Here is a 19,000-nt window from a genome sequence, read left to right as displayed (position 1 = left end):
AAATAATAAATTCTGGTTTTGGAAGAAATGTTTAAACTTAAGTTACTTTTGTGAGTTCAATACACCTACTTTTCACTTTTTCAACTGATGCTTAGGGAAAAAAAAAAAAACATTCTGGGATTCTAGGGAAATGACAGAGTAGAAAGCACCAGGAATCTGTCTTCCACCTAGACAACAGTTGTACTGGCAGAATCTGTCTGATGTAACTACCGGCATACCTCACAGGTATTGCAGGTTTGGTTCCAGACCACTGCAACAAAGCAAATACTGCAATAAAGCAAGTCAAATGAATTTTTTGGTTTCCCAGTGCATATAAAAGTTATGTTGACACTGTACTATAGTCTATTAAGTATGCAATAACATTGCATCTAAAAGAACAATGTACATAACCTTTATTAAAATTACTCTGTTGCCAAAAAATGCTAACCATCATCAGAGCTTTTAGCAAGTAATAATATTTTTGCTGGTAAAGGGTCTTGCTTCCATGTTGATGGATACTGGCTGATTAATAGAACTTTTTTCAAAATTGGAGTCAGTCCTCTTAAACGTTGCCACTGCTTTATCAATGAGGTTTATTTAATATTCTGAATCTTTTGTTGTCATTTCAACAGTCTTTACAGCATCTTCACCAGGAATAGATTCCATCTCAAGAAACCACTTTTTTGTTCATCCATAAGAAGCAACTCCTCCAGCATTAGTTTTATCATGAGATTGCAGCAATTCAGTCACATCTTCAGGCTCCACTTCTAATTCTAGTTCTCTTGCTATTTCCACCACACCTGCAGTTACTTCTTCTTCCACTGAAGTCTTGAACCCCCAGTCATCCATCAGGCTTGGAATCAACTTCTTCCAAACTCCCATTCATGTTGATATTTTGAACTCTTCCCATGAATCATGGATGTTTTAATGGCATCTAGAATGATGAATCCTTTCCAGAAGGTTTTCAGTTGACTTTGCACAGATCCATCAGAAGAATCACTATGTATAAGCAGCCATAATCTTATGAAATGTATTTCTTAAATAATAAGACTTCAAAGTTGAAATTACTCCTTGGTCCAGGGCTGTAGGATGGATACTGTGTTAGCAGCCATGAAAACATTGTTAACTTTATTGTACATCTCCATTAGAGCTCTTGGGTGACCAGGTACATTGTCAATGAGCAGTAATATTTTGAAAGGAATCTTTTTTTTTCCTGAGCAGTAGGTCACAACAGTGGGCTCAAAACATTCGGTAAACTATGTAGTAAACAGATATGCTGTCATCCAGGCTTGGATGGCACCAAGGTTGCCATAAATCTTCAACTTGTAAAATAAAATGCAGTATCTGTGATGTGCAATAAAATGGAATATTCCTGTATTTTGGAATTCTATAGTCTGTTGAATGCCTGCAACTTCCACAGGAGAAGTCTTGGGCAGTATGTTGCAATTAATATCGGTCAATTTAAGCATTCAGCACAGTAGCAGCTACCCATCCCCTACCCTCAGCCACATGGCAGACGGCTGTGCACATGTTCCTGGAGCAGCTTGCACACAGCTTATGGTACCAGAATGCCAAAAAGGATACTGGCCTCCAGATATTGAGAATCTGTGCTGTTGTATCTAATTGATGCTTCTCACCACAACATTCCACAGAAGTGGGCACACATTGAGGTTACACCTCTCCTCATTGTTGCAAGCCCCTCTCTTTATAACTGAAGTGACTTCCAGGGGATTTAAAGGTACAGTGCCCTTTGATTCCCCTTAATTTTTTTGCTTTTTCCCCTTTCAGGAGCCTGACATTAAAGATTAGGACATTCAGAGACCATCACATATATGGGTTAAATTAGAAAGTGGTTGTACTTACCCAGAGAAATCTCAGAATAGATCTGAGAAGACCTGAGGTTTATATCTCATGTTGATCCCAGGAACAGAGACAGCCTAAAACAATCAAAAGAAACAAAAACAATAACAAAAACAGCAGACACTGGGAAGGGGGATAATCTGATTTCCAAAGTTACTACATTATTAGTTTCAAATGTCCAGTGTTCAACAACAACAACAAAAAATCACAAGACATACAAAGAAACAGGCAAGTATGGCCCATTCAAAGGAAAAAACTCAATAGAAACTGGGTCCTGAAAAAGACCTAATGGCAGATATACTAGACAAAGATTTAAAAAAAATCTATCATAAAGATGCCCAATGAGCAAAAGGAATATGTGGGGAAAGTCAAGAAAACAGTATATTAACAAAATGGAAATATTAAAGAGAGAAAAGCTGAAAAGAAACAAAAAGACATCCTGAGAAGTATATTAACTGAAAATGAAAAATTCATTAGGGGGACTCAAAGGCAGATCTGAGCAGACAGAAGAAAGAATCAGCAAACTTGGAAGACACGACAGTGGAAAGCATTGAGTCTGAGGAACGGAAAAGTGAACAGAGCCCAAGGCAGTTGGGGCCTATCATTAAGCAGACCAATATTAAGGGCGTCCCAGAGAATATTTGACAGAGACAAAGACATAAAGAAATAATGACTGAAAACTTCCCAAATTTGATGAAACACATGAATGTAAACATCAAGAAGCACAGTGAATTCCAAGTAAGATGATTAAAGAGACCCACTCTGAGACACATTATAATCAAACTCTCAAAGGACAAAGAATCTTGAGAGCAGCAAGAGGGAAGCAAATCATCACATGCAGGGGATCCTCAATAAGATTATCAACATGTTTCTCATCAGAAACTTTGGAAGCCAAAAGGCTGTGGACCAATATATTGAAAGGGCTAAAAGAAAAAACTCAATAATTTTATATATGTTAAAACTATCCTTCAAGGGACGCCTAGGTGGCTCAGTCGGTTAAGCGTCTGCCTTTGGCTCAGATCATGATCCCAGGGTCCTGGGATCGAGTCCCACATCAGGCTCCTTACTCAGCAGGGAGTCTGCTTCTCCCTCTGCCTGCCGCTACCCCTGCTTGTGCTCACTCTCTCTCTCTGACAAATCTTTAAAAAATTAAAAAACAAACTATCCTTCAAAAGTGAGATATTCTGACATAAAACCTAAGAGAGTTTGTGACCACTAGATCGGCCCTGCAAGAAATGCTCAAGGAAGTCCTGTATAGTGAAATGAAAGGACAGTACACAGTGACTCAAAGATATATGGAAAAATAAATATCTCAATAAAGGTAAGTACATGGACAATTATAAAAGCTAGTATTATTGTAACAATGTAACTATTTTTTTGTTTTCTACATGAATTAAGAGAGAAATTCATTAAAAGAAAAAATATTAGTATAAAATCTAGCATTACTATAACTTTGATTTCTAACTCCAAATCTTGTTTTCTACATGATTTAGGAAACTAATGCCTTTAAAATAATTATTAGTTTATTTCTGGGTACACAGTTTATAAAGATGTAATTTTGTAACAACAGCCAAAAGGGGTGGGTTGGAGCTGTAAAGGAGCGGAGTTTTTGTTATTGAATTTAAACTGGTATAAAATCAAATTAGAGGGTGACAACCTTGGAATGTTAAATGTAATTCCCATGGTAACCACACACAAAAAAATAACTATACACAAAGGAAATGAAAAAAGAATTTAAACATTTCATCACAATCAACTAAACAAACACAGTCAGTAGTGGAAGAAATGAGTACCAAAAAAGTTATAAGGATATAAAAACACAATGACAGATATAAGTCCCTCCTTTTCAGTAATTAATTTAAATGTAAATGGATTAAACTCTCCAATTGTAAGACAGATGTTGGCAAAACGGATAAAAACACAGGATCCTACTGCATGCAGTCTATGGGAGACTCACTTGAGCTCTAAAGACACAAGTTAGGGACTTCTGGGTAGCTCAGTCGGTTAAGTGTCTGCCTTCGGCTCAGGTCATGATTCCAGGGTCCTGGGATCAAGTCCCGCATCGGACTCCTTGCTCAGAGGGGAGTTTGTTTCTTCCTTTGCCTGCCGCTCCCCATGTTTGTGCTGTCTCTTTCTCTCTCTGACAAATAAGTAAATAAAATCTTTAAAAAAAAATAAAATAAAATAAAGACACAAGTTAAAATGAAAAGGATAAAAAAGATACTCCATGCAAATAATAATCAAAAGAGAACATGGGTGTCTTTACTAATATCAGACAAAATAGACTAAATGAAAAAAGGTTACAAGAAAAAAGGACATTATATATTAATAAAAGGTTCAATACAGTAAGAAGATATAGCAATTATAAATATTTATGTAACTAATGACAAATCACCAAAATATATGAAGCAAAAACTGACAGAATTGAAGAATTGACTCTTTTATAATAACAGCTGGAGTCTTTAATAACCCACTTAAAATGGGTTAAGTAAGGAACTGGAAGATGTAAGTAAGGAACTGGAAGACTTAGTAAGCCAACTAGATTTGGCAGACATGTAGAGCTAGATTTAACTCTACCTGGAAATAGCAATTAGTCAAGAAAAAGAAACAAAAAGCAACCAAATTGGAAAAAAGAAAGTAAAATTACCCTGTTTATGTAGAAACCCAGAAGAGTCCACCAAAAAAAAAAACCCTGTTAGAACTAATAAATGAATTCAGCACAGTAGTAGAATACAAAGTCAACACACAAAAATCAGTTGCATTTCTATACACAAGGAACAGTCTGAAAAGGAAATTACAAAAATAATTCCATTTGACAATAGCATCAAAAAGAATGAAATAAGAATTAACCAAGGGGATGAAAGACTTGTAAAATTAGATTATAAAACCTTACTGAAAGAAATGAAAGAAAATATAAATCAATGGAAACACAACTTATGTTCACAGATTAGAGGACTTAATATTGTTAAAATGTCCATACCACCAAAAGCAATCTACAGATTTATTGCAATCTGTACAAAAATCCCAAAGGCATTTTTTAAAACTTTTATAGAAATAGAAAATCACATCCTAAAATTTATATAGAATCTAAAGGAACCTCAAATAGCTAAAACAATTCTGAAAAAGAAGAGCAAAACTGGAGGACTCACACTGATTTCAGAACTTGCTGCAAAGCTACAGAAATCAAAACAGTGTGGTATTGGCATAAAAACAGACAGACATATAGACCAGTGGAATAGAATAAAGAGCCCAGAAATAAAGCCTCAAATATAGGCTGAAATTATTTTTGACAAGGTAGCTAAGATCAATGGGGAAAGGACAGTCTTTTTCAATAAATGGTGCTGGGAAAACTGGATATCCACATGCAAAAGAATGAAGTTGGAACCTTACCTAACACTATATACAAACATTAACTCAAATTGGATCAAGGACCTTAATGTAAGACTGAAAACAATAACATTCTTAGAAGAAAATAGGATAGAAGCTTCATGACATTGGATTTGGCAATGATTTCTTGGTTATCACACCAAAGGCACAGGTAAGGAAATAAAAGACTAATTGGATTCATGAAAATTTTTAAATTTTGTACATCAGATACACTATCCACAGAATAAAAAGGTAACCCACAAAAGGAAGAAAATATTTGTAAATCATATATCTGATAAGGGGTTAATATCCAGAATATTTAGAGAATTCCTAAAACTCAATGACAAAAAACAACCCAATTAAAAAATGGGTAAAGGACTTGAACAGACTTTCTCCAAAGAAGATGTATAAATAGCCACTAAGATGAAAAGATATGCAACAACACTAATTATTAGAGAAATGCAAATAAAAACTAATATGAAATATCACCTCATACCTGTTAGGATGCTACTATTAAAAAAACAAAAACAAAAAACGGGCGCCTGGGTGGCTCAGTCATTAAGAGTCTGCCTTCAGCTAAGGTCATGATCCCGGGGTCATGGGATCAAGCCCCACGTCGGGCTCCCTGCTCTGGGGAGCCTGCTTCTCCCTCTCCTTCTCCCTCTCCCTCTGCTTGTGTTCTGTCCCTCGCTATACATCTCTCTCTCTGTCAAAAAAAAAAAAAAAAAAAGTGTTGATGAGTATGTAGAGAAATAGGAACCCTTGTGTGCTGTTGACGGGAATGTAAAATGATATAGCCACTGTGGAAAACAGTATGGCAGTTCCTCAAAAGAAAAAATACATACGATCCAGCAATTCCACTTCTGAGTATACCCAAAAGAACTGAAAGCAGAGACTAAAGGAGATATTTGTACACTCATTTTCGTAGCAACATTATTCACAATAGCTGAGATATGGAAGTATACCAAGTATCCATCTATAGATGAATGAATAGGCAAAATGTGGTATACGCATACAAGGGAATATTATTCAACTGTGAAAAGGAAGGAAATTCTGCAGTATGCTACAATGTGGATAAGCCTTGAATGCATTATGCTAAATCAGATGAATCAGTCACAAAAGACATCCTGTATGATTCCCCTTATATGAGGTACTTAGAATAGTCAAAATCATAAAGAATGGAGAGTATAGTGGCAGTTGTCAGGGGCGAGGGGAAGAGGAGAATGTGGAGTTGTTTAATTAGAGTATAGAGTTTAATTTTACAAGATGAAAAATGTTACGGGGATGGTGTTGATGGTCACACAACAGTGTGAATGTATTTAATACCACTGAACTGTACACTTAAAAGTGGTTATGATGGTAAATTTTATGTGTATTTTACCACAATAAAAAAAAGAATAATGTGTATATAGGGGTATGTGTTTTTCCTTTTACCTCAGGTTCCAATATGGCTTGGCATAGCACTGATTTCAGCACAGTTACATCACAGTTTTTGAGACCTTTATGTGTGCTGAGCCAGGAAGTACTACTATGATTTCTTTTCCTTTACTATATTTTATTTTGTTTTTATGGAGTTAAACAATATATATCTTGACTCATTTGTTTAGTTCTCTATACACCTAATGCTGTTTTTAAAAAAGTGTTGTGATTTATTTGTCTAATGTTTGCAAGTATTTTTTCCAAATGTTCACACACATCAAAAGAAATTGTTGGAGAGTTTGCATATCTCCTCTCAGATCTCCTTCAGTTTAAACTAGCTGCTCTCTAAGCCTGATGCAGTTTGTTGTATCAGGATTTTCCTTTGCTACTTTCTTGTGTTGGATATCCTATTTTCTGAACTAGGAGTTCCCTTTTTCTTGGTTTACTTCCTATTTTTATGAAACATGTTCTCTAACAACTCTCTCAGAAGGGGCTCATTTTTTCTCACTCCTTGCATATTTTAAACTATATTTACTTAAAGATAGTTTGGCTAAAGTACATAGAAATCATTTTTCCCATGCAATTTTGATAAGTCTGATGCCATTCTTGCTCCAGTTTCTTTGCATTTTGGTTATTTTGTTCTTTCTGGCAACTTTAATGATTATCTCTATCTCTGGTGTTTTGAAATTTCATGATATGTTCACCAATCCTTTTTCCGTTCATTATGGTAGGCATTTAATAAGGCTTTGTAATTTGGATATATATGTTTGGAGCAAATTTTCTTGTATTATTTCTTTGGTAAATTTTCACTTTTCTTTGTTCATTTTCTCTCTCTCATTTTTCCTATTGATGTGACACTATTTCCTGCATTAACTCCTCTAATTGGATGATACTTTCTTTCTTGCCTTCCCTCTTTTTGTCTTTTTCATTCAATCTTTTTAAAAAATTTTTCTAAACTTAATTTATTTTAGTTGTCATATATTTAATTTTGAAGAGCTCTTTAATATTTTTATTCTTCAATTTTTCTCTTCATAATTTTTGTTCTTGTTTAATGGATGTAATAACATCTTACACTTCTTTGGGGATATTAAATGTTTATTATATTTTTTTCCTTTTGTTCCCAGCAATGTCTCTGATGTCTCCTAGCTCCTTTCTTTATTCCTATTTATTTTGTTATTTCTGATGTTAAAGGATGTCTTCAGGGGCGCCTGGGTGGCTCAGTCGGTTATTAAGCATCCGACTCTTGGTTTCAGCTCAGGTCATGATCTCATGGTCATAAGATCAAGCCCCACGTCTGGCTCTGAACTCAGCACAGAGTCTGCTTCAGATTCTCTCTCCCTCTCCCTCCAGCTCATGCTCTCTCTCTCTCTCTCTTACTCTCAAATAAATAATAAATGAAACCTTTAAAAAAATAAAAAATAAAGCATGTCTTCAATGGTGTGGTGATCCTTGGCTGCCCATACACTAAAGAGTAAGGCACTACAGAGTTCATTGAAGACTTGTTGTTGAATATGGAGACTTGTTGAATATGAATAGTCATAGAGGTTGTGCACTGCAGAACTCCACAAAGGGTACTATTTATATATACTCTCAAAAAGTATTAAATTTACCATATTAGAAATTTAAAATGTGAGATCTAAAACTCTATTGTAACTTAAAAATCAAACTAATAAACCTACTATATAGTTACATAAATGACACATTTTTTTCTGAAAAATAACTATTTTCTAAAACACAAGAAACTTAGAACACTGGTATTGTTTTATACTTTTGCATATCTTTGTACTGTCTAGTTAAGTAGGAGAAAACTGGATTCTCATGTTTCTGCATTCAGTCTGTTGTGATATATTATTGTGGTTGAAATATATGAAGAATATCCAGCCTTACCTAGTACTTCAATAATCTTTTCAAATAATTGTGTTTTTTTTTTATACTACATCAAAAATAGACAAGAGGAAGTTTTCTTAAAGGTTTTTTGCAATGTGGAATCTCATTCCATATTACTGAACTTTTTATGCTTTGATACATTAAAATCTATTGGCCTGTCTGGATCTTTTATTCATGCATGATTTTATAACATCGATTAATCATTTGGAAAAAATATTGGTTCACTGAGTTACATAAATTTTGCAGGTGTTGACATGTTTTATGTATAATACCAAGTCATTCTTTAATATTAGCGTAAACCTGATCAATGGTGAATACAAGTTTTCCTAAAATTTAATATTTGTTTGAATTTTATTACTGGCAATAAGCACTGTCAGTTGTTTTCTTTGATGTGATAGGCACACTTTGTCAATTTTCAAGAAAATATCTCCTAAATAACCAAGTCTAAATAGTCATAGTTTGGACAGTCATCCTTTAAAATAAAAATGATGTTCTTTGAAGAAATTGTGTCAAACTTCACCTTGCAACTCAATCATAGACCCAAGTGTTTCAGTACACAATAGCAATGCTTTATGCATACTTCCTTTTTTATCACACAGAATATTAGAAAGACAGGAACTCAAAGATTGATATTTAATAAAGTGACTTTTACTGCTGGTGTTTGCCAGTGAAGAATACAGTGATTACTAGTGTAGTTTTGGCTTGATGCCACCGCCTTGATTTCATGTTAAGATGCCAGCATGCCAGCCTGTTTACTCACGATGGCTTCTGTACCAAGAGTTTTAACTTCACCTGCCTCCTGAAGGTGTCTTGGAGGTCCTAGGTGTCTGTGAAACACACTACTGCCACGGATTATAATGTGAAGGTTAGTTAACCCTCCTGGATTAGTGCCCTACACGATCTGCGTGGTCCGTATGGGAATTGTTTAGACCTCACCATAGGAAAATCAGGTGCTGAGCTCACTGATTCTTTGGTGAGGAAGATGCTTTCAAAGTCATTATGGGAAACCTTGTCTGCCTTGAGGCTGATAATTTTCTCCAAAGAAGAATCTTCTAGATTCTGGCTGTTGGTGGTGAAGAGTGATTCCTCCAGCTGCTGGCATTCTGGGAGCCAGGCAGGGAGAAGAACTGTGGGGACCTTTATTCAGTTTATGGACTTGGACTAAATTTTTCTGTTTTCTCTCAGTTCCTCATGGCTTCCCTTTGCCATTCCTGGTGTTCACAAGTCTAAATTGTCTCTAGTTCAGAAAGTTACTTTAGCCTCTGTGGTAGAGGAAAGGATAGGTATCTGTTGTGTGAATTAGGGAAAGAGCATTTAGATTTCTCAGCAGTCCTTGTGCTTCATTTTTATTTTTTATGTACTGGATCTTGTACTGAATTCCTTCAAATACCAGATTGCTTCAGTTCTCTGAGCAAATTGATTGTCTTCTCCTTGCACTCCCCTACTCAGATATTTAGTTGTAAATTCCTCCATGTTGCAAAGTCAACTTCTGCTTCTCCAGCCACTTTCCATCTAAAAATTTGTTGACATCTCGTTGACAGTTACTATGCTTTGGGGTTTTCATGGTCTTTATGAATGAAAATGTTTTATGTCTTTGCCTCATTTTAGCACAGTTTTAGGAGAGTAAAAAAAAATAAACATGTGATTAATACACCATTATCAATTTCACAGGCCTCAGTCAATCACTGTACTAGTTAAGAGCTAGACCTAGATTTGGATCTTCACCATTTATTGTGGTTATTGCCTGGGGTTTTCTACTTAACCTACGTAGTTGTATTTCCTATTATAAAAATGGAATTGAGAATGTCTAATATGAGGATTAAATGAGATAGTGTAAAGCTCTTAGTACCTCACGCATCATATGTACTTAATAATTGGTAATTGTTACGAACTGTTAGGCTGGCCTCTGGCTCACTGAAGTTTTACTGTATTCTTTTCTCCCTATAAAACATTTCAAGTCAGCAAAATATTTAATTTGTCTATCATCTCATATTACTTGGTTTGACAATAGAAGGGTTAATATTACTCCAAATATGAAACCATAATTTCAGATATGTTTCATATAGGTGTTTGTATTTAATATGTTTGTATAAAATACTTTGGATACAACTTGTTATTCAAATTCACATTGTGTTTTACTAGTTTTCTATTCAATTAATTGTAATTATCATGCACATTTTACATAGAGTCTAAGAAAAGTAGGTATTGTTATAACTGGATAACTGCTTCATGACCTTGATTCAGAAACTTCTAGTACACTGAAATTCTTATAGGTATTTTTTAAAGATTTTTAAAAATTCTGCTTTTAATTTTGAGAATTATTATATAATACATACTTTAATAAACTGTTTTTCTATTTCTTTGCTATATTAGGTTGCACACTTAAGTTCCTTTAATCCAGAAAGTTTAGTATAATTAATTTAATTTAAGTTTAACCATGAATATAAAAGAAACATATTCTTAATCATTTCAGGAAATTGCAAGACCTAATATGGCTCAAGGAGAAACAGAAACATCAAATTCTGAAAGGTAAATATAAGGAAAAACTGAATCTCTTGAAATTAAAGTCTTTAAAAAGCTGACACTTGGCCTGCGTTATTTTAGTTGACATTTTATTTTATATGTTATTTTAGTTTTAACTAAAATAAAAATTGGAATTTTAATACAACAAAAACATACTGCAGATCCTTAATTTTGAAATCTTTTCAACATCCTTTAAACATCTTATAGTTGTTAAATTTTTAACTAGTAAAAAATTTTTACTAGTAAATAAAATGTTAACAGATTTTAATTGCCCCTATTAAATGAAAACAATTACAAGATCCTACAAGTTACAAAATGGGGACAATTTTTGCAAACAGGTAATATTAAAATCTTTTCTCGCTAAAGTATTTTCAAAAGCTTTATAAAGCTACTTCTATGGTGGGACCTTAACATAAAAGTTTCAAACTTCAGGGATTGGCTTTAAAAAATTTAATGCTCTGGGCGCCTGGGTGGCTCAGTTGGTTAAGCGACTGCCTTCGGCTCAGGTCATGATCCCGGAGTCCTGGGATCGAGTCCCACATCGGGCTCCCGGCTCAGCGGGGAGCCTGCTTCTCCCTCTGACCCTATCCCCTCTCATGCTGTTTCTCTCTCTCTCTCTCAAATAAATAAATAAAATCTTAAAAAAAAATAAAAAATAAAAAAATAAAAAATTTAATGCTCTGATCAACACTAAAGACCACAAGACATTCTTTTTTACTTTCAAGATTTTATTTAAATTCAAATTAGTTAACATATACCATAGTATTCGTTTCAGGGGTAGAATTTAGTAATTCATCACTAGCATATAACACCCAGTGCTATTCATAACAAGTGCTCTCCTTAGTGCCCATCACCTATTTCTACCTCCTTCCACCAACCCTCACTTTTTCTCTGTAGTTAAGGGTCTCTTGGTTTGCCTCCCTCTCTGTTTTTATCTTATTTTAGAAGCTTTCTTAGCAAAAGAGAATCTGACATTCTAAGTAGAACTTAATTCCAGATAAAGATAATTTTATTTTGTCTTTTAAATTAAGTAATTTCCCCATGTCTATCTTTATGCTGTGTATCTTATATATAGCTGTACAGCATCAGGTGTAGGGTGCTTGTTAACTGAATGAGATTAATTAATCTATTGCCCCTGAAAAGAAAATTATGGAATAAGGCCTTATGAAGGTGTCTCTTAGACTTTACTAGAAAAATGATCTAGCCCTTTCTTCACCTGGAATTTGGGGACACGGGCAGTGGTTAACAAAAATTCAATGAAGGAGTTTGAAAAAGCAGACTAGTCACCTCTCTATAATTTAACATTTCTGTAAATTGTAGCTAATCCAATAAGATCTGAACAAAAATAATAATTATATAAGTTTAAATGAAAATATTATAATTGTTTGCAGATGGTATAATTGACCTATAAGATCCAAGAAAATGAGCTAAGAATGAAATTAATGAGAGTATTAATTAAGGTAGCTTACTATAAAAATCTGAATGTTTTAGTATGCCAATAACATGTGATTACAAAATACAATGGACAAAAAGTTAATTCACAATAACAAAAATGAGAAATGTACAGGATCTAAATGAAGAAAATGAAAACTTACTGTGATAGAAAATAATTAATAAGTAATGTATGATAGGTCATTTTCCAAATTATTTTATAGGTTTAATAATGAATATTTAGTTAAAAAATGCTACTGGGATTTGGTTTAGAAACCAATGATGTTTAAAGGAAGATTCATATTTTTCTATTTACTACCATAATTTATTAAATCATTGCTCTCTTGTTAGATATTAGGTTGTTTCTGTATTTGCTATTTTTTTTTTTTTTAAGATTTTATTTATTGAGAAAGCAAGCAAGAGAGCGAGCATAAGCCGGGCGAAGTGTCAGGCAAAGGGAGAAGCAGACTCACTGCTGAGCAGGGAGCCCGACATGGGACTTGATCCCAGAACCCAGGGATCATGACCTGAACCCAAGGCAGATGCTTAATCGACTGAGCCACTCAGGCACCCCTCTGTATTTGCTATTTAAACATTGTTTTTATGAGCATCCTTGTACAAATGTCTTTTACATTTTTAAACTATTAAACTTAGGGAGAAAAGTAGTGGATAGTAGGTGATTTGCTCTATTAAATAATAAAATATATTGTTAACTATAATTTGTAAGACTAGGTGGTATTGGCCCAAGAATAAAGACAGATCAGAACGAAATAAATAGCAGACTTATTTAACTTATATAAATATAAGTTCGTAAATAATGAATGACCATTTGATAACATTGCTTTGATATTTTGTCAGTTCATTCAGAAAAAGTCCAAATTCCAGGTGGATTAAGAGAAGAAATAAGATATCTGTAATCATTAAATTTATTTTTGATAAAATAAGTATTGTAACATCTAGATAAGGAGCTGGAGATCCTCTTTAAAGTGTTCTGTTTCTAATGTTTTATGATTCACTGTATAGTTTCTGTTAACATGCCAGGTTAATAGAGAACACACAGACACACTCATATACACATAAACATTTATGTATACACATATGTATATAATATGCATGTTGTATATTTACATATTTTTTTCAGGCATGTATTTATGTTTTTTTAAGTTAAACTGTTAAAAATTAGAGAAATGTTTATGAATGCTTATTTGATTTTGCATAGGGTAAGACATTCTAAGAGGATATATAAATCATTTAAAAAATGTTTTTTTTCCAAATATATTCACTTCTTCTTTAAAGTACTCATACAAATTAATAAGACTGCTTAAATTTCCACTGAAGACAGGGTGTGCACAGATAAAAGTAATGATTACCAGGACTAAAACCAGTTTTGATAGATTTCCCAGGTCTCCTTTTAATATGTGACTCTGGAGTTTCTCACTCTTTTGCCTAAGAAAATGGCCACTCCTAAACTGTAACAAAGCAGGACTTGGGACCTGGATTATTTTTTTCCTTTTTGGCAAATGTACCTTGACCTTTTTTTTTTTTTTTAAGAGCATGTTTTTATTTCGATAGTTTTTAAATATATCGTGTTCTGAAGAAATAGATAATAAATGGCTTTATTTTTTCAGTAAACAAGATAAAGCTTCTTCAGAGGAAGAAAAAAATGGATGTGATACAAATTCATTTGAAGGCTCATTAGCAACAAAAAGTGAAGAAAGCGTAACAGTTTCAAATAAGGAAAATGATACCTGTCTCGAAGACCAGAAAACGGGCTTAAAGAATATCTTCAGTCATGATTCAAATATTGATGCCAATAAAGTAGAAAAGGAGAAACAAATAGAGCACATTTGTCAGGAAACAGAGTTGAAGATGTGTCAAAGTTCAGGAAACTTAATTTCATGTGATCAGATTGAAGATTCCAACTCCAGTGAAGCTAGGTTTTCTTCGAAGAATATTAAGGATTTGCAGTTAACATCTGGTGATGTTAGCATTGATCAGTTTTTGAGAAAAAGAGATGAACCTGAATCTGTTAGTTCTGATGTTAGTGAGCAAGGCAGTGTTCATTTAGAACCTTTGACTCCATCAGAGGTACTTGAGTATGAAGCCACAGAGATTCTTCAGAAAGGTAGTGGTGATCCTTCAGCCAAGACTGATGACTTAGTGTCTGATCAAACTGACAGTGTTCCTGGAGAAAATAGCCGTAGCACAACAGAGACAACAGTAGACCTGGCAGATGAAAAAGAAAGAAGTTGAAATTTAGTAGTCATTCTAAGTTTAGTGTACCAACGGTAAGAATATTTGGAACAGTGCTATCAGGTGAGCTCAGAGGTGCTGTTATGTAGAGTTCAGAAAGAGAAAAATGTGAAGGAAGTCATTCATATACACTTTACCTGTATGTTCAACCTAGGTTCTTAAAGAAATCAATTCACTGATAATAGCATGATTTCTGTGGATTTCCAAGAAGCCTTTAAAACATAACAGGATTTTAGTGGAAGTTAAGTTTGCAATGGAAAAGTCTCATTTAATGGTTTGTGAGGAGAACTTGGTGGCCAGTACGAATTGATTATTAGAATATCAATTATAATAATAAAGCTTTTGAAACTTCCATCAGTCCTAAACTAAAAGATTTTATTACCTATGTATTCTTTTCAGTTAACTTGAAGAGATTTGGAAACCCCACACCTTTTGGGAATAATTGATCAAAAATAATGGCTGATAGGCATTGTTAATGAAGGCTTCATTTTGAGTATGATGCTGGTAAATGGAGCATGCTTAGAGTGCGAAATTAATTGATCTAATGAGAATTTGGATGAGCGTAAAATTAATTTTGGATTTAATATAACATTCCAGACTGTCAGAAGCATGTAAACAGAATATTTGAATCTGTGTACCTCCATACAAGTGTTAGCCTGCCAGGCTGTAAACTTACCTTAATTAAACTTTCAGTGAAAGTGAAATTATTAAGATAATAAATTTATATTTGTGCTTTTTGTCAGTGTGTAAGCTGTGCAGAAATCCTTGATGTGCTAGTTGTATAAAATAGAAACCCATTGTTGAAACTCCTGTAGCTATTATGCTTTTAATATTGTTTTAATGATCTTTAGAAATAGACCCATAAAAATGGTCTGGAAGCCAAACCAAAGTATGGTATAATGTAGATATTGTAAAGCAGTAAACTGAAAACATGTCCTGGCTCATGCCATGTTTAAGTGACTTTTTCTTTAATTGTAAAATAGAAACTTCAAATGGGACCTAAAGCAGTGATGTAAAAAATTGGTTTGGGATATTTAGCCTAATTTATCCATATCCTATTTTATCCATAAAATGGCTGCTAAATTGATTTTTCAGTTGTTTTTTTATCATCTAGAAAATAATAGAGATAGAAATAAATAATATGAATAACAGTAGTTTGCTTTAAAGTACTAAAAAATTTATTTAAAATGCTACATTTTTACTTCTTAAAATGTGCTTTGAATTCTTAAGTTTTGTTTCACTGAATGTTAAACGTTTTAAACGGCTATTAAAATTCTGCTGTATATAGTAGTTTTTGAGTAAATATTTGCAATAAAAATCTGTCCCTGAATAATTTTATTTTTCAGAAAACTGCTTGAGTCGGATTACCTTTGGCGCCTTTAGAAATTGTATACTTGTTCAAGGAAATTTCATGTTAAAGTTAGCGGTAGGATTTCATTCTGTATTTTTTAATTGATGCATGATTTATTTTAAAATAGGACTTAAAGTACTGGGGAAAATACTGGTAATGTTTGCAGAGAATAGATTTACTTTAAAAATTCTTTTAATTCAAGAGAAATATAATTTACTATTATAGTTTTCTATCTGTTCAGCAAATTAAAGAGGCTAAATAGGCAAAATATATTATTGACTTACTTTCTTGAAAAGTTGTTTTTGGAGGGTCAAGTATTTTCATCTTTCCTGCTACCAAGAAAAGATAGGGAGAGAGGGACTTTAGCTGTTACACTTCACCTTGTTGAAACATAAATCTATAGCTGACAAGATTTTTGGAGTAATTTAAATCTTAGGAAGAGCAAAGAGTGGAAGAAAATCTATGTTAAGACCATTTTCTGAATCCTATTTAATTAGTTACCAAACCTATCACCTAATGCTACAAAACCCTTGATCACTGTGCCAAGATAAGTCTCTAAGTGACACTGTTATCCCTTTGAGCTTTGGGTAGTTCCTTCTGCTGTGGCTCTATACCTTTAGAGTAGTGGTATTCAAAGTAGTTAATCAGTGAGCTGTTTATACCTACCCACTATTAGAAAAGGAACCTGTACCAGACTGTAAGTCCTTCACTGAGAAAGCCTGGCAATGAAAACAAAAGTGTAGTTGAAACAATGGTTATTTCAACTTGGTTAACATGATTGGTTTATGTTCTCACACCATCTCATTTCATTTCCGTTCAGGAACAAACAGTCCAGGTGTGCAAACCAAACCTTTGAGTAGCAGTGCTTTAGAACAGTGGTCAGCAAACTTTTTCTGTGTAGGGCCAGATAGTAAATAATTGTAGGCCGTGTGGTCACAATTATTCAACTCTTCCTTGTAGTTCGAAAGCAGCTGTAGATGCAATGTAAATGATAGCCTGTTTGTGTTCCAATAAAACTTTATTTACAAAACAAGAATGTTTGGCCCATGGATTGTGGTTTGCCTGTGCCTGCTTTGGAGTGCTTAGACTACCTTAATATGACAGTGAGAGCCAGTGATGCACTCTAGTGACTGTTTGCCTAAGAACTACCTACCAAGGTGCCTTAGTGTATTATTGTTACCTAACAATAAAATTACGATTGATTCTAAGTGCAGTTCAATGACACTAAGAAGCATTGTATTTGTTTTGTGGGATATACTTTTAATTTACATTGAAAATCTGAATGCCATCTTTATTTGTGTTATTTCTTCCCCTTTGCATCTCTCTGAAGTTTGAGGGAGGAAATTGGAATTTTTCTCATCCCATAAAAATTTTTAAGAACTAAACATTTTAAAAAGGAACTGACAAGATACAAGTCACCTTGTTTTAGCTGTAAGTAAAAAGATGAGGAAACCAAATATCTAAGCAATTATTTGCTTAAGGTTACAAAGCTAAGATTTGAATGAAATTTGATCTGATTCTGAAATTAATGTTTTTCTACCACATCTGTAGTTCCCAGCATTTATATTGAATGTCTGTTTTTAAAATAAATTATCTTTTTGCAAATAATCCTCCCATTGATGGTACTAATTATAGTTTTATTTATTCATACACTGATTATATGCATTTGGAATGGAGGACTTCTTAATCTAAGGAAAAGGACCTAGTGATCTTTTTTATTAATAGGATTTGAGGAATTTTACCTCAGGAGCAGTAGTTAGTGAATATATTATTAATAGGAAAGGTAGCAAGTAATTTAAAGATATACTTTATATAATAATTATAGAAGTTTTAACATCATTAAATATTTGTAGGCTTCTGTAATGTCATTTTTTTACTTTATGGTTGACATGATCGTTTTTGTTCCATTGAAATTATTATTCCAAAACCACTCACTTGTGCTGACTTCAATGAAGGACTTTTGTATGTGTGTAGGCGCTAAAGAAGGATTGCAAATATTTCATTTTTACTAGATTACTTTAACACTAAGACTTGTTTTTTCAGCTAAGACACGAATCATTTGACTTACCTATTCAAGATACTATTAAAAGTACGTATTAAAAGAGAGAAACAACTATTTTTTAAAGTATTTTTTTAAGTGAGGCCTATCTGCAGGTCCATGTAGACAAAATGAATAGTCAAGTAGATCTTTAAAAGTTATGGCAATGTTTAATTATCAGCTCAAAAGCTATAAATTAAAAGATACTTCACCAGGATCATCTTGTAAAGAATTAAACACATCCATAGCAACACATGTTAACATCATAGAGGGATAAGGTCTCCTGAGAAGTTACTTTTACAGTTAGGTAAAGTTAACTTTTAATTGCTTGTTAAAAGTATCATTAAATCGCTTTCACTATTTAAAAGAATATACTAAGAATAAGTTAGTCTTCTTTGATGACACACTGTATGGTGAATGATGACATACTTCATCATTAAGAAGATTATTGAACTAAGCTATAGATGAAGCCATAGCCACGATGTTAATGGCCTGGATAATTGCAGATCACAGAAGTTACCATGGATTTTGGTTTCCAGAAAATACCCCAGGCACATCTGGAGTCATTTGGCTTTTCCAAAAACAACAGAAAAACGGACTGCATTACTCACCCAATCCATCCACTTTTTAAAAATGAATCCCTCCCCTCCCCCCAAATATTAGAGCAAAACTTGCCATTTGTGGAGAATTTGGGAGAATTTAAACTATAATTTAAAATTTTTAAAATATTTTAAGTCTTCACCCCCTGCCTTAAAAACATGACTTTAATTGTTCTGTATCAGGGGCTAGCAAACTCTGACCCATAGTTGGCCACCTGCTTTTATAAACACAGTTGTATTAGAAAGCAGCCATATCATTTGTTTGCATATTGTCTGCTGTAGCTTGTGCACTGA

General features: G+C 33.6%; 1 protein-coding gene across 13 annotated transcripts in view; it reads left to right on the top strand.

The window, feature by feature from the left end:
* Nucleotides 1-17,650, top strand: part of ZNF280D (zinc finger protein 280D) — a 305,658-nt gene extending 288,008 nt beyond the window's left edge. For 9 of the 13 annotated variants that reach the window (XM_032417680.1, XM_032417682.1, XM_032417672.1 and 6 more), the window contains 2 exons: nt 10,985-11,040; nt 14,094-17,639. In XM_032417680.1, coding sequence (XP_032273571.1) covers nt 10,985-11,040; nt 14,094-14,718 — 681 coding nt within the window. In that variant the 3' untranslated portion in view covers nt 14,719-17,639. Of the gene's footprint in view, nt 1-611; nt 645-10,984; nt 11,041-14,093 lie in introns of those variants that run through there. The other 4 variants (XM_032417673.1, XM_032417674.1, XM_032417684.1 and 1 more) reach the window with 3 other exon arrangements.
* Nucleotides 17,651-19,000: the final 1,350 nt, after the last annotated feature.

Source organism: Phoca vitulina, unplaced genomic scaffold, assembly GCF_004348235.1.
Source record: "Phoca vitulina isolate PV1807 unplaced genomic scaffold, GSC_HSeal_1.0 scaffold20, whole genome shotgun sequence".
Classification (NCBI taxonomy): Eukaryota; Metazoa; Chordata; class Mammalia; order Carnivora; family Phocidae; genus Phoca; species Phoca vitulina.
Note: the sequence above shows the minus strand (reverse complement) of the source record. Positions and strands in the feature narration are given on the sequence as shown.